Source organism: Xenopus tropicalis, chromosome 1 (assembly GCF_000004195.4).
Source record: "Xenopus tropicalis strain Nigerian chromosome 1, UCB_Xtro_10.0, whole genome shotgun sequence".
NCBI classification, from domain to species: Eukaryota; Metazoa; Chordata; class Amphibia; order Anura; family Pipidae; genus Xenopus; species Xenopus tropicalis.
In genome coordinates, this window is record NC_030677.2 from 93257360 (window position 1) to 93271436 (window position 14077).

The 14077-nt window shown below is 36.9% G+C and overlaps 2 protein-coding genes across 2 annotated transcripts; one reads left to right on the forward strand and one right to left on the reverse strand.

Annotated features, from left to right (window-relative positions):
- Positions 1-3299: 3299 nt before the first annotated feature.
- On the forward strand, positions 3300-9131 carry rax2 (retina and anterior neural fold homeobox 2). The gene is made up of 3 exons (XM_002941390.5): positions 3300-3506; positions 7553-7803; positions 8405-9131. The coding sequence occupies exons 2-3, from the start codon at positions 7561-7563 to the stop codon at positions 8843-8845; spliced, it is 684 nt and encodes a 227-aa protein (XP_002941436.1). The 5' UTR covers positions 3300-3506; positions 7553-7560; the 3' UTR covers positions 8846-9131.
- A 1123-nt stretch (positions 9132-10254) lies between these two features.
- Positions 10255-14053, reverse strand: mrpl54 (mitochondrial ribosomal protein L54). Its single transcript, XM_002941391.4, has 3 exons — positions 13880-14053; positions 12220-12376; positions 10255-10499 (listed from the first exon to the last, which is right to left on the reverse strand). The coding sequence occupies exons 1-3, from the start codon at positions 13956-13958 to the stop codon at positions 10367-10369; spliced, it is 369 nt and encodes a 122-aa protein (XP_002941437.1). The 5' UTR covers positions 13959-14053; the 3' UTR covers positions 10255-10366.
- Between the last annotated feature and the right edge of the window lie 24 nt (positions 14054-14077).

The window sequence follows — 14077 nt, forward strand, 5'->3', positions numbered from 1 at the left end:
AGGCTGGGTAGTTGGCTCCTCATAAAAACTGACACTGCTAAGTGTGAATGTAATAGAGACCTTAGACTGTAAGCTCCACTTGGGCAAGGACTAATTTGATGTACTGTACAATCTGTAAAGCGCGGTGTAAATGTACTTGCGCTCAGTGTCAGACTGGGGTGCCTGGGGCCCACTGGAACTGTCACCTCAGCCCCCCCCAGTCATGAACCTCCCCACCAGTACTACTGTGCTGCGTATGCTTCATTGGCTGGCCCCCCTGCTGTCAGTGAGCTGCAGACTTGGGAAGGTGGGGGTGCAGGAGCTCCAGTGTCTCATCTTCTTTCTACTACAAAGCTTTCTGGATGCTTATTTGCCACTTTAGTTAAAGTTCCTGTAGAGCCGCATAGTGACTGGATGGGTGAAGTATGAACTTCCCTTTCAGCCCATCTAATCCCCATGCAGTTTTAGCGGAACGTAGAGGAAAGAACATGTAGGCACCTGAGCTCCCACCACTTCTCAATGACAGCAGGGGGTCCGGCTAATCAAGTAAGTGCAGCACACCCATGATGGCGGCCCTGGGTCAGCGGGGCCACCAGCACTGTTGGTGCTATATAAACAATAGATTATATAATAATAGAGCATTATTTTAGTGCCCTCATGCCTGTAGGAAACATCAACTGTTAAATAAAGCATCAGAGAGTATTGCATAGTCCCCATATATATTTATACATAGTTATTATATCTTCTCTTCAGTACCTTTGTAAACACTTTAAGTGATCCCACATTATTCATAACCAAGATAATTATTATTATTATTATTAACATTTATTTATAAAGCGCCAACATATTCCGCAGCGCTGTACAATAAGTGGGTTTCATACATTGGACATACAGAGTAACATATAAAGCAATCAATAACCGATACAAGAGGTGAAGAGGGCCCTGCCCAAAAGAGCTTACAATCTACAATCTACATCTACAATCATACCCTTTAGTAGCTTAATAGCCTTCCTATGTACAAGCTGCATCCCTTATTAGAGAAGTTGGAACCTAATTTTTTCTCACAAAGTAACCTTATACAATGTGAAATTAACTTTTTGTTTCTAATCAACCAAAAATGCTGTTATCTGGCCAACCAGATTTTATCATCATAGATTTCTAAGGAGTTTAAGCAACACAGGACAGCTCACCTAAAGAACATTATACATTCTACAGGCTCATTCTTTAAATTAATTTTCCCTTATATTCATGTTCTCTGATAAACCTATTTATTAGATACACATTAGATACATTGCTTACTGGAATAGTTGTGTTGTTTGGGGTAAATTCCGCCTGGGTGCAAGCAATGAATTATAAATGCAAAAAAGAAAACAAAAGTTAGAAAAACAAAAATATGTGTTTAAATACAGTTTTATGATACAGAATTGTTGCAGTTTTGTACTGTGCTCAAATGAGAATAGCTGGTGTGGAATTTTGTTCTTAACTCATTTAGATATATTATTGGTGACCTATGAACGTCATTCTCTTCCATACTGGCAAATAGGGTTGCCACCTGGCTGGTAGTTTAGCAGCCTAGCCGGTAAAACACCTGCCCAGGCCAGGCCGGTATTGCAAATTTTACCAATAATGTAGTTGCTGGTAAACCACATCACTGCCCTCACCGTGAAAAACCACCTACGCTGCTTCAAATGAAAGTTCCATTCCTATCATCTAAAGGGGTGGCCTCTGGTGCGCTAAACGTTTTTATGGGAAAAAAGAACATCCCCCATCTGTCTATAATCCCATCTAATGTACTTGTACAGAGTAATTATGTCCCCTTGCAAGCACCTTTTTTTCCAGAGAAAACAACCCCAACCTTGAGAGTCTAACCTCATAGTTTAAATCTTCCATCCCTCCACTCTCTACAGCTCATTAATATCTTTCTTAAGGACTGGAGCCCAAAACTGCACTGCATACTCAAGGTGAGGCCTTACCAGGGACCTATAAAGGGGCAAAATTATGTTTTCATCCCTTGAGTCAATGCCATTTTTTATACAAGACAGTACAGGTATTGGCTCCGTTATCTGGAAACCCGTTATCCAGAAAGTTCTGAATTACGGAAAGGCCATCTCCCATAGACTCCATTATAAGCAAATAATTTAGATTTTTTAAAATGATTTCCTTTTCCTCTGTAATAATAAAACAGTACCTTGTACTTCATCCCAACTAAGATATAATTAATCTTTGTTGGAGGCAAAACAATCCTATTGGGTTTATTCAATATTTAAATGATTTTTAGCAGACTTAAGTTATAGAAATCCAAATTACAGAAAGACCTCTTATCCGGAAAACCCCAGGTCTAGAGAATTCTGGATAACAGGTCCCATACCTGTACTTTATTTGCTTTAGTAGCCACAGAAAGACACTGCCTGGAACTACATGTTAGTATATATGGTTTATGTATGTGAGTGTATAGATAGATTTGTGTGTGTTGGGTTTACTTGGAAGGGTTATACTTGATGGACTCTGGTCTTTTTTAACCCTATGTAACTATGTAATCGGAACTTCATTATGTTCATTGCCTCACATTTTTAGAGTGATGTTCAATAAGATCAAACTGTTTGTAGCAATGTATTAATAAGCACCATATGTTTATATAGGTAATGGCTTTCACCAAAGTGCCTACAATGAACATAGGGACAAATGGTATGAATGTTGGTATCGCATAAATTTTGCAATAACACATACCGGAGTTCTCAAGTAATGTCAGCAACTACAGTATCTACAAATATGCTACCATTATATGCCACACGTGTTAGCAATCTTCCCTGGCATATCAACTCCTAACCTTCTCCCTCCTCCTGTATGAAAACACATTTCTGTTTTTTTTAAGTGGATATTAGCATGTACAATGTCAAGGCATTTTAAAAGTGTATTACAGTCTTTTCTATAATAATGCTTGTTATTAAATCACATTAGTACTTTGTAAAAATTCATTAATTCAAGCTTTTCAAACCCATATCATATTAAGTAGACTATGATCATCAAATTACAGCTTTTTTTGCTGTATTTGACTTATGTGAATTTACATGTACAGCGTGTTATTTTGGGTCGATCAGTTTGTATCAAATAATATCACTAGATCTACTTGACCTCTAGTCTATGGAGTATTCTTTATTTATTGGGCAATAAACAATATAAAGGGATTAAAAACAAAACAAAACATTGTTCTCATTTCACCACACAACCTTTCTTCCTTGAGCCACTGGGCAGTGCCAATCATTGTTAAGAGTGGGAGGTGACCCTTTACTAAAGTCCTATAATCCCCTGCGGCTGCTATAGCTTGCTTCAGTCCCTGCAGACATCTGTGAAGATTAAACCAAGACTCTTTCTCTACTATTACTTCTGTAGCTATCTCCCTCCCTGCCTGGAACTCTCTCCCCCCACCAGTCACTACCACTCAAATCTCAAAAGCCGGGAGGATATTACATTGAGGCTGATCCATTTGTTTGCCTGCAGCTAAGTGCAGTTCAGGAAGACACAGCCAGGTAACCTATCTATATTAATAAAACAATTTAAATTGATCTTGTAGAAACTTTAAACTTGCAGGTTGCAAAGTAAGGAAATAGCTGCTTATAGTTCTACAGAAAACATTTATTGTCAGAGATCTTTATGATTATGTACAGTGCACTAGGATTAAAAACACAATATGGTTGGTTTTCTCACATGTCAAGGTTAAGAAATGTAGAATAAGGTATAACTCTTGTAAACAGGTACATGTTTAATGCCTTTTTGAATCATCATTAGAAAGAGTATATCTTTGATAATTAGTAGCAAAGCCAAGTTAAAAATTACAATTCTGTCCATTTCAATCTTTATTAATCCAGAGGAAGGGAAACAAAATGTTTTTTTCTTTTTTTATAACTAGTGATGTTTTCTGGCTAAGAGGGCACTCACTATATCTAGAAAGTATAGAGCAAATATACTAATAAGTGCTTATCATGGCTTGAACTGAATAGTCAACAATTTTTGAGTGAAGTAAATGTGTTGAATACAAGCTGTCATTAAAGATGTAGATGGAATTATGTCTAAATCGAAGGTCTGACACATATAACTCAGTTTTTATTATTAACCCGGATTTAAAAACCAAGGTAGGTTATGAATAATTTTAATACTATTATATTTAAAGATATCTATACCAATTTTACACGAGGAAGGCAAAGTTATAGGCAAAGTGACATGAGAAAGATACAGGAGTACCAGTTGCAGAACTACATAAGCTTAATTAATGCTAAATCAAACCTGGTCTTTCTTGCTAGTTACTAGAATTTTCTGAATACAAAATACTCACAGTTTGATATCTCCTTGGTTGATCTTGGTTATGGAGTATTTGATTTTATAAATTTCCATGTTGTTTTTAAAGTTGTACCAAAACACAAACTTAGCTAATATGCCACTGCTGGAGTAAATTCAATGGCTTAGCTAGAATGTTATGAACTAACCAGAGTATGGCAAGTTCCTTGGATCTTTTCATTGCTGGGATTTAGCACTGTACCGAAAAACAGAAAGCAAAATGGACAGCAGATTTCAACAGAAAATTTTTAGCACAAACATCTACACGTGTTTCTTTTACTTTTCTCAAGTTTGTTTAAAGCTTCCTGTGCATCACAGTTTTAACAGGGGTTAACTCTTAGTTTGTAATAGGATAGCCAGTTCTTAGCAACTTTTTAATTAGTGTTCATTTTGAATTCTTTTAGTTTTTGAATTATTTGCCTTCTTTTTCTAACTCTTTCCAGCTTAAAAAAAGGGGGGGCACTGACCCAGGCAGCCAAAAAAAAATATTTTTGTAATTGTTACTTTTTATCATATATCTGGCCTTCTTGTATTCATACTCCAGTCTCTCAATCCAACTAGTGACTGGCTTCTAGGGTAATTTGGACCCTAGCAAACAGCTGCTGAAATTCCAAACTACATTGCTGCTGAACAAAAAGCTCAAAATAATTAAGGATTTTTAAGGATTTGGTTTGGACAAGAGCGTGGATTCCGCATAATCCCAAACTTTTGGTAGTTGGTAGAAAAGTTGCCTGTATGAGCAAAATATATATCTACTTTTGGAAATAACATGGCTGAATACATATGGCCAACACAATGAACATGGAGGCACCCCCGAAAACCTCAAAAAGCATGAATTAAAGATTGTTCATATTTGCCTAGTACAAATCCTATTGACTTTATGACCTCAATAGCTTTTAGATGGCAAAGTTATGTATTAGTGTTTTTAATGGTTTTGACGCATAATAAATAGTGAAAATTTTAATTTTTTTGCATGAAAAAGTCGTTTTAGCCCAAAAAAGCACAAATCGTGAAAAAAACTAACTTTATTAAACACCCCCTATGTGTTGTTTCAAATGGATTGCTTATTTTCTTCTTGGTGTACTAGTAAAGGGTTGAGGCTATAAAAATGTGTGGTTTTGGGGTGAACTACTAAATATTGTTTATATACTATATTGTGTATATAGTCTGTATGTTTTCTAATTGATGCTGTTTTCCCAGGTTTTCCCTATATTATAATTGAGAGGTCATACCAAAAGTCTGCTGAGTTATCAAGCAGGCTGGGGGCCAGAAAAGTACCTTGCAGACTCATGTATTGCTCAGATCTTCCTATTACCTTCATATTTTTTATAAATTTGAAGAGCACTACATAATATTCTTAAAGCAATATATTTTCTTGGGAGGAAATATTTTTTTACTTGGGCTACACAATTTACCAGTTATTAATTATATTTTTAATAATGTTTTTTATATTGTTAGTGATAGAGTAACATACATCCAGTTTAAGTCTGGGTCTGCAATGACCCCTTTGTGTTAGTAATTGGTGGATAAACCCTGAAGTTTTAAAGGAAAAATAAAGTCAAAGTCACTTGGGGGTGCCAAAATGTTAGGCACCCCCAAGTGACTTTGACCGCCTACCTTTTACCCCGGGCTGGTGCCCCTGTGAGGAAGGAACAGCACCAGCCCGGGGTAGCTGCCGGCGCTTCCTTTTCCTGATTCGCTGCGCGCGCATGCGCAGTAGAGTGAAAAGCCGAACTTTAAATGTTAAAGTCGGCTTTTCACTCTACTGCGCATGCGCCCACCGCTGGCACTAAGGAAAAGGAAGCGAGGAAGACGGAAGCGCTGCGCTCCAGGTGCCCCGGGCTGGTGCTGTTTTCTCCTAACAGGGGCACCAGCCCGGGGTACGAGGTAAGCGGTTAAAGTCACTTGGGGGTGCCTAACATTTTGGCACCCCCAAGTGACTTTGACTTTCGTTTCCCTTTAAGATCTAGTGGAGTGTGTGTGGCAAGTCATCCATATTTCTGTCAGCCTGTAATTAAAGAGTACATATGCTGGTCTGCAGTATCCATTCCAGTAACATTTCTGATGTATACCTGTCATACATTCTTATTTCTGGGGTTTAGGGCATAATACATTAAAAATGTATTTTCAGTGCACACAATGTTGATTATTGTGTCTATTTTCTCTCCTACTACACTACTCACTCAGTCCTGCATTTTGATACCAGTACTTTAAGTTACCAGACAGTCAAAATAATGAATGAAGCAGAAGTGTGCTGTTTATTGGCATGTTACCTACATGCCACCTATGCCAATGCAGCCTGGCAGTTAACAAATACACAATACACTATTGCTTCATTTCTTTAACTACATGTTTTGTCCAGGCGCAGACATTTATTTTTTTATTTGTATAAAGGATAATAGAATTTCTGAAGCAAACACACCAGTGTTACTAGTGCAGGGCAACAGTACATTATATTTTAATTACAGGTATGGGACCCATTATCCAGAATGCTTGGGAAGTCTACTAAAAAAATATTTAAACAGTAATTAAACCCAAAAGGATTGTTTTGCCTCCAATAAGGGTTAATTATATCTTAGTTGGGATCAAGTAAAAAGTACTGTTTTATTATTACAGATAAAAAGGAAACCATTTTTAAAAATGTGAATTATTTGATTACAAGAAAGTCTATTGGAGATTGCCTTTACATAATTCGGAACTTTCTGGATAACGGGTCTCCGGATAAGGGGTCCAATACCTGTACTTTAAACCATTTTTTTTTTTTCATTTTTTTCATGTTACTGTTCCTTTAAGTACTGAAATGTGGCCAAAATAACCCTGTATATGAAATACACTACCAAAGTAAATTAATGGGGCAATATGTGCTATAAACATTTTTTTTTTTTATAATTTTTTTATATGTTATGTACTTTCGAGGAATGCAGTTGGTTGCTACTTGTAAAAACAGGAACTATTTTTCTGTCTATAACGTAATGCTACAAGATTATTTAAAAGATAAACTCCAGGACACTTCTAATAAGAAGTGTAGTGATGCCCCTGAATTTTTCATATGATCTGGTACTATAAGGAAAGCTGCATTAAAATTTGTTTGTGTCTAAACTATCTTCATTCCAGGAAGGTTTTTTTTTTTTACTTGAATGTTTAAATAAAAATGAAGAAAAGAGAAAAAATGTGTGTGTATATATGTAAAAATATATGTGATTTATAATTAGTATCTTTTCTTTGAATGTTTGTTTTGTAGCACAAGGGATGTTTCTAGACAAATGTGAAGATTTGTGTGACTTGAGGGAAGACGGCAGCACCCCAACACCTGGCACTCCAGAAGGGGAGGATAATGAGCTACCTAAAAAGAAACACCGCAGGAACCGAACAACTTTCACAACCTATCAGCTTCATGAATTAGAGCGTGCCTTTGAGCGCTCACACTATCCTGATGTGTACAGTCGAGAGGAGCTGGCTATGAAGGTTAGCCTGCCAGAAGTTAGAGTCCAGGTGAGATATATGTGACATCATTGAATGCCATAGTTATTATTTGCCTAATCAACTAAACCTTAGTGAATGACTTAGCCCACTGACTTGTATCCCATATTTTGCATCAATGCCAAAGTTGGCAGTAAATTCTGACATAACTCACTATTTGAGAAAACATGGCATGAAGTGCAGGGTTCTGCAGCACAATTGAGGATCCTTTCTTGAGCCCTCTGAATGACATGTAAGGAAGGATGTCAATGTTCCACCTTTGTAGAACCACACAAACAGTGATTTATACAGTGAAACATCATGATTGTTCTTAAGTGACTATCTGTCCATCCAGAAACTGTAAATTATGCTTTACCCACTCACAGCAATTTGTATCCCACCAAAAACTGCATTCTGTTATATATCCTATAACTCCATATGCCAAACACATTGCCTTCAGTAATCTACAACCAGTACTATCCAATTACTGGTCATTACGAGCCGTTAATGGAATAATCATTAGCTAGGATCGGGTTTCGGAATGCTAATAGCTTATCCTAATCCTAGAGATTTCTCACTTCCAAACAAGTTTCTCACATTGTTTTGTGATACTAGTATGTCTTCTCTAATATAGGTTTGGTTCCAGAACAGGCGAGCAAAATGGAGGCGGCAAGAGAAACTGGAGACTTCCTCTAGCAAGCTACATGATTCCCCACTATTATCATTCTCACGATCCCCAATGGCTACAGGTGTGGGGCCTTTGAGCAACACTTTACCACTGGAACCATGGCTCACCTCACCAATCCCAGGGACTACTACTGTTCACAGTATGCCAGCTTTCATGGCTCCATCCCAGGCCCTTCAGCCCACTTACCAAAGTCACACATTTTTGAACAGTGGCCCTCCAATGACCCCTATCCAACCTCTCAGCGGTGCTCCTTATCAGTGCATGGGGGGATTCATGGACAAATTTCCCTTAGAGGAAATGGACCAAAGAAGTTCAAGCATTGCTGCACTGAGAATGAAGGCAAAGGAGCACATCCAGACCATAGATAAGACATGGCAGCCTATCTGATCAAAACACCCGTTACACTTTTTGACTTTAAGCCTGGCAATTCTTAGACCTGGATTTATTCAAGCCAAAGAAGTCACATGGAATATGCTATAGAACTTAAATAAAGGGACCTGTTTACTTGTAGGTGGGACAAATGTGACTAATACATTGTTGTAAGGATGATTATTGAAAACAGACTTGCGTATTAGAAGCTGATGTCTCTGTGTTAGTTTTATTTCATTGGGTCTGGTGTTGGCCAGTCAGTACTCCATTTAACGAGAAAATAAATAAAAACACAGCAGAAGATAGTCAGTAGGTACTCATTTTTTCTTTTCTTGTATCTCATGTGTAGCATTGCACATTTAAAAAAAAATGCTGTAAAGACTGTATTTGTATCTTTTTGGGTCTTTAGTTTGCAGAATACTATACAATTAGTCCATTACTTTCACATAGTCAGTTAATACATACAGCCAAGCTTTTTGTTTGCATGCATGAGTGCCCAGAAACTACTCTTTCTCTGCCTGTCAGTAATGATCTACTTTGCAATCAGCCTAGCACATAGAGGTTAGTGATTGGCTTGCCAGCTCCATTCATCTCTTACTAATTGCTGAAGCTACAAGTACTCAGCAGCTGAAATGGGACATCATAAACTGGTTGCTATTAAAAACTTTACATACACATATATATCAATACTTTGTTCGTTCTCATTAACCTTGTGGGCAGAACTCCATACTGATGTATGTCAAGTACCCCAACTAGAGAGGATTTTGAAGATCTCCTTTCCAATTCAAGACTAACATGGTGGAATTAATTAAGCTTGAACAGGGCTCACAGCAGGAGAGAACTGGTTGATGTCTGTTCCAAGTCATGGCAGCCAAAAGAAAAAAAAAAAAAAATCTATTCTGTGACAAAACAGCACACTATACTAAGGCATGAAAAATATATTGCTTGATATATTGTGATTCTTAATACCCTTAAAATAACAGTAACAGACTGGCCCCTTTAGGGAGCCCAAGGAAGCTGACTGAAGGGACCAAATTTACAATAAATGCAGCAGGGAGAAGTTTTGACTATGTATGTGAAAAAAACAGAACCCATAATGCACTAGATGGTCTTCACACAGAAAAGGCATCAATGACAATTAGAGAGGCAGGAAACCCCTGCTTATTCTATTACCGTTATATTCCTAGGTTGTAATGTTTTGGCAAAAGAAAATTATTATTTAAAGCACTATAAAATCTTCAATATCATTCAAACAACTATTCTGTTTCTGCTGTTGCCAGCTGTTTCAAAATTTTGAGCTCCTTGGCAGACAGGTATTATAACATATGCATCATTTTGTTAGCTTGTATAGCTTCAATGCACATATACACACACACACACATACTGTGCTTGAGGTGCCTAGCATTTTCAAGAAAACACTGCATCTCTTTAATACAAAAAGTGGAAATAATTTATTTCAAGTTTCGGAATATTTAAACTTTTTTATATAACTGTCAAAGCAGACTAGATAAAATGAAAATGTGCGGCTTTTATTTTCCATCACAGTTTTTTGGTCTTGTCTAGGCGGTTATTTCTCCATATATGCATCTTACGAAGAAGCCTCCAGTACTGTGGTGTCTCTGGACTCAACTCTTCTAGTTTTTTAGGGGGTCCCAATTCCAAATGGAATAACCTTAGACAGACAAGGCATGGTCAGTATTGGTAATATAAAAGAATATTTCAGTTTATGAAACCTAATGTATATTTATGATGCACTAGTAAAATTATAATGATTGTTTTGTCATGCATACCATACTGTAATATTTCTTAAATGAAACCTTATAAGTTATTTTACAAGGTAAGCAAGTACTGCAGTAACAGGAATGGATAAAAATGACTTAGTACATTAACAGAATTCAGTGACGATATAATGTACAGAATATAGGCACAGTTTAGAAATAGGTTAATGTGCAACTTGGATATATATTTAAAAGTAACTAGATGACAAAAGTAAACATATATTTAGGGAAGATAGTCACATTCTTACCACCTTAAAAATTTCTACTCTATTTATTTAAATAAATAAGGATCAAGTTTTGGTGCACACAGGCTGGTCCAAAAACATATTTAGCAAATGGCTCATGATTACGCATTTAGCCCAACTGATCACAATGATAAAGGGGTTGTAAACTCAAAAATAATATATTGTCTAATGCAAAGCCGGAACTATGGGTTGGCAGAAGAGGCACCTGGCTAGGGTGCAACGCTGGTGAGGGGGGGGGGGGGGGGGGTCAGGCAGTTACCTCTCCTGCCTACACCTGGTCCACACTCGCTCCCCACAATGTCAGTATGCATACGCATTTCTTCGTACACATGCAGGGTGGGTGGGGAGGACCCAGGGGCGAGGCTGCTGGCCAGGTTGCCCAATTGGCTTGGCCTGCCCCTGGCCTAATAAGAAAAATCCAATACTAAGCAAACTTTCCAATGTACAATTTTCTAACATTTATAATTACAGATTTTTCTTGTCAGATATACTATTAAAAGCATTGTCTGTTTGCCCCTTTCTATTCTCTGTACTGCTGGTTCTTATTAAAAGAACTTTGAAGAAGGAGTCAATGTGGGAAGTTGAGCCCTGGCTGGCGGTGAGCTAGTAATGCTAGATCGTGTTTCAGTGAACCAGTAGGTGCAGAGTATATCAGTACACATATCCTGCACGTTGGAGTAGCTCTTCAAAGGCTCCTGAATTCAAGAAACTAGATGACAATGAATGAAATTAAATGAATGATTTTAAAACTTACAAGAATGAAAGCCTTGCTGGGTAGAAGTTCAGGCCAGGCTTGCATACCCGATTTATTGGGCATTGTTTTTATGATGTTTAGCCAAATGTTCATATTGAAGCAACTTTCCAATATACTCCTGCTATAATGTTTTATTATGTTTGGGCATATTACTGATATAATTTCATGCAATAATCATGCAAAGTAAGTTTGTCCTGATTTGTGCTCACATTTTTTATAGTTACAAGAAAACAAGCCATTGTATGGAATAGCATCATAATAATTTTGGTTATTATAACATGCATACAATAGTCTGATTACAATTAGTTTGAGACTCTATTATATTGCATTAACTATATTAACTTAGAGGTATTTCATACAGCCATGGTAGGATTCAAGTTCGAAATAGCCACATTAGAGAGTCAGGAAACTGATTTCCCAAAGCAAGTTAAAAAAAAAAAAAAAAAAAAAATTTTTAACCAAACAATGCACTACTTTAACAAGTATTATGTAGTATTTTCAGAACAATTTAGACACTTTGCATTCTAATATCAGCATTGCTTTAAAAAGTTATACTAGATAAAGCAAATTATTTTATTCTGCTATAAAGCTTTATGCTGATAAACCTCTACTCACCATTCAGGATACTCAGAGTCCTCCTTCAGCTTCACATCAGGCCCTGTCTTAAAGATATTTGCCCCAACAGCATGTGTAGTCAGTATTACTGGGTCTCTGCATAATTCTGGCCCCTTCAAAACCTCTTTCACTGCTCCTTTACCTTTACTTTTCACAACTAAAAGGAAAGATAGTATACTATTAAATTCTAGCAGGCACACATTTCAAGCAATAACATGCATATCTTATCCAATCAGCATAAGAGAAAATAAATAAGGTGCCTATTACAGGTTAGAATCAGGGTGAGTTTATAATTTATAAGGTTAATTTAGCAGGATCATTCCATGCTGTGACCTTTACTGTGATTGTTGCTCTGGTGGCCAAAACACACTGCGCAAGTTTGGCTTACCTGCGGTGTTCTTTAAATTGCATTACTAAGTTCATATACTATAATCCACTGTTATTTGACATAGACCCTAGAACTGCGTGTGAAGTGAAGTAGCCTACTTATGCGCTAAGGTGGCCCAGGTCAAACATCAGCAATCAAAGGGGAACCGGATACATATAAATCAATAAACTATTGGTCGGACATGTAGCCACAAGCAATATTATTTTAATTTAATGTACCATGGATTATAATGTATTCTCTAGCTTTGTGACACTATCTATATTGTTTGTATTGGCCAATACTTGTGTATGTTCAATGTATACACTCATCTATTGTACAGCACTGTAGAATATGTTGGTGCTTTAAAAATCTAATAGTAGATGACGAAACAATACTTGCATTGCAGAGGGATGAAACAAATAAAAATCCACTGCATGGTAAACATAAGTAAGTATGCTTGTTGATATGTATTCTAAAGGCTTATTTTTAGTGACCTTATTGCATTGTAAATAATTCTCAAAGCTGATAGTCATTGGTATTAAAGATTTTTCCCCACTTCTTTAAATGCAATGAGAGTATGAACGTTAAACAGCAAAAACTTTTAAAGCTCCCTATGAGTCTTTGTCAGATTAATTAAAATGCAAATACAAAGATGGATTAAAAAAAAAAAAAAAAGTTGATAACTAGACCATATGTAACCTAAAAATGTACTGTATGTACAGTGTAGAATGGTCAATCAAAAACATGTCTATTTTTGTTTTTATTTAAATTAAACCCACTTAAATGAAACACTTTAGCCTCTGAAGTACAAAAATGGTGTACATGATTGCAAAAGGATTCTCAGTGTTAATGGATCCAAAAAGATGCAAGCGGGAACAGAGACAGCAGAAATTGTAATTCATTGCAGCCAAGAAAATAGCAGAATAGGAAGTTTAATCATTCAGATGAGGAAAAGTTGCTTAGAATAGAGCATCATCTATAACATGCTAAAAGTTCCTTCAAACCTGAACTCCTCTTTAATCAAGGGGAAAGGGGTCACAATATATTTAAATGTCCTTTCTTTATAAGTCTACAATAACTAGGGGGAAAAAAATCACTAAATTGATATCCTATATATTATAAAAGAATTAGTAAAATGAATGACCCTGAATATATATTATTTTACTTGACATTGCCAGACACAAGATAGGAATTGAGCACATGTTAAATACACTTAAGGACATTATTTAGAAGACAGACTTTGATACACCTGACAACGCGCAACGTAGGTGTTCGCGGAATAATTCTTCTTACCAGGTTTTTTAGCGTACGTTCTGACAGATGCCGGACGTACCAGTGTACATGCGACTCTCAGCAAACCTCTCCCGGCCATGTCAGATTCACGCACAGATACTTCCGGGAGACAGATCGCGTCACCTTTTAGCGCACTGCCAGCTGGTACTTGTAGTTCTCCCTATACTTCCTGTCCCACCCACTTATCCTAAATTCTCG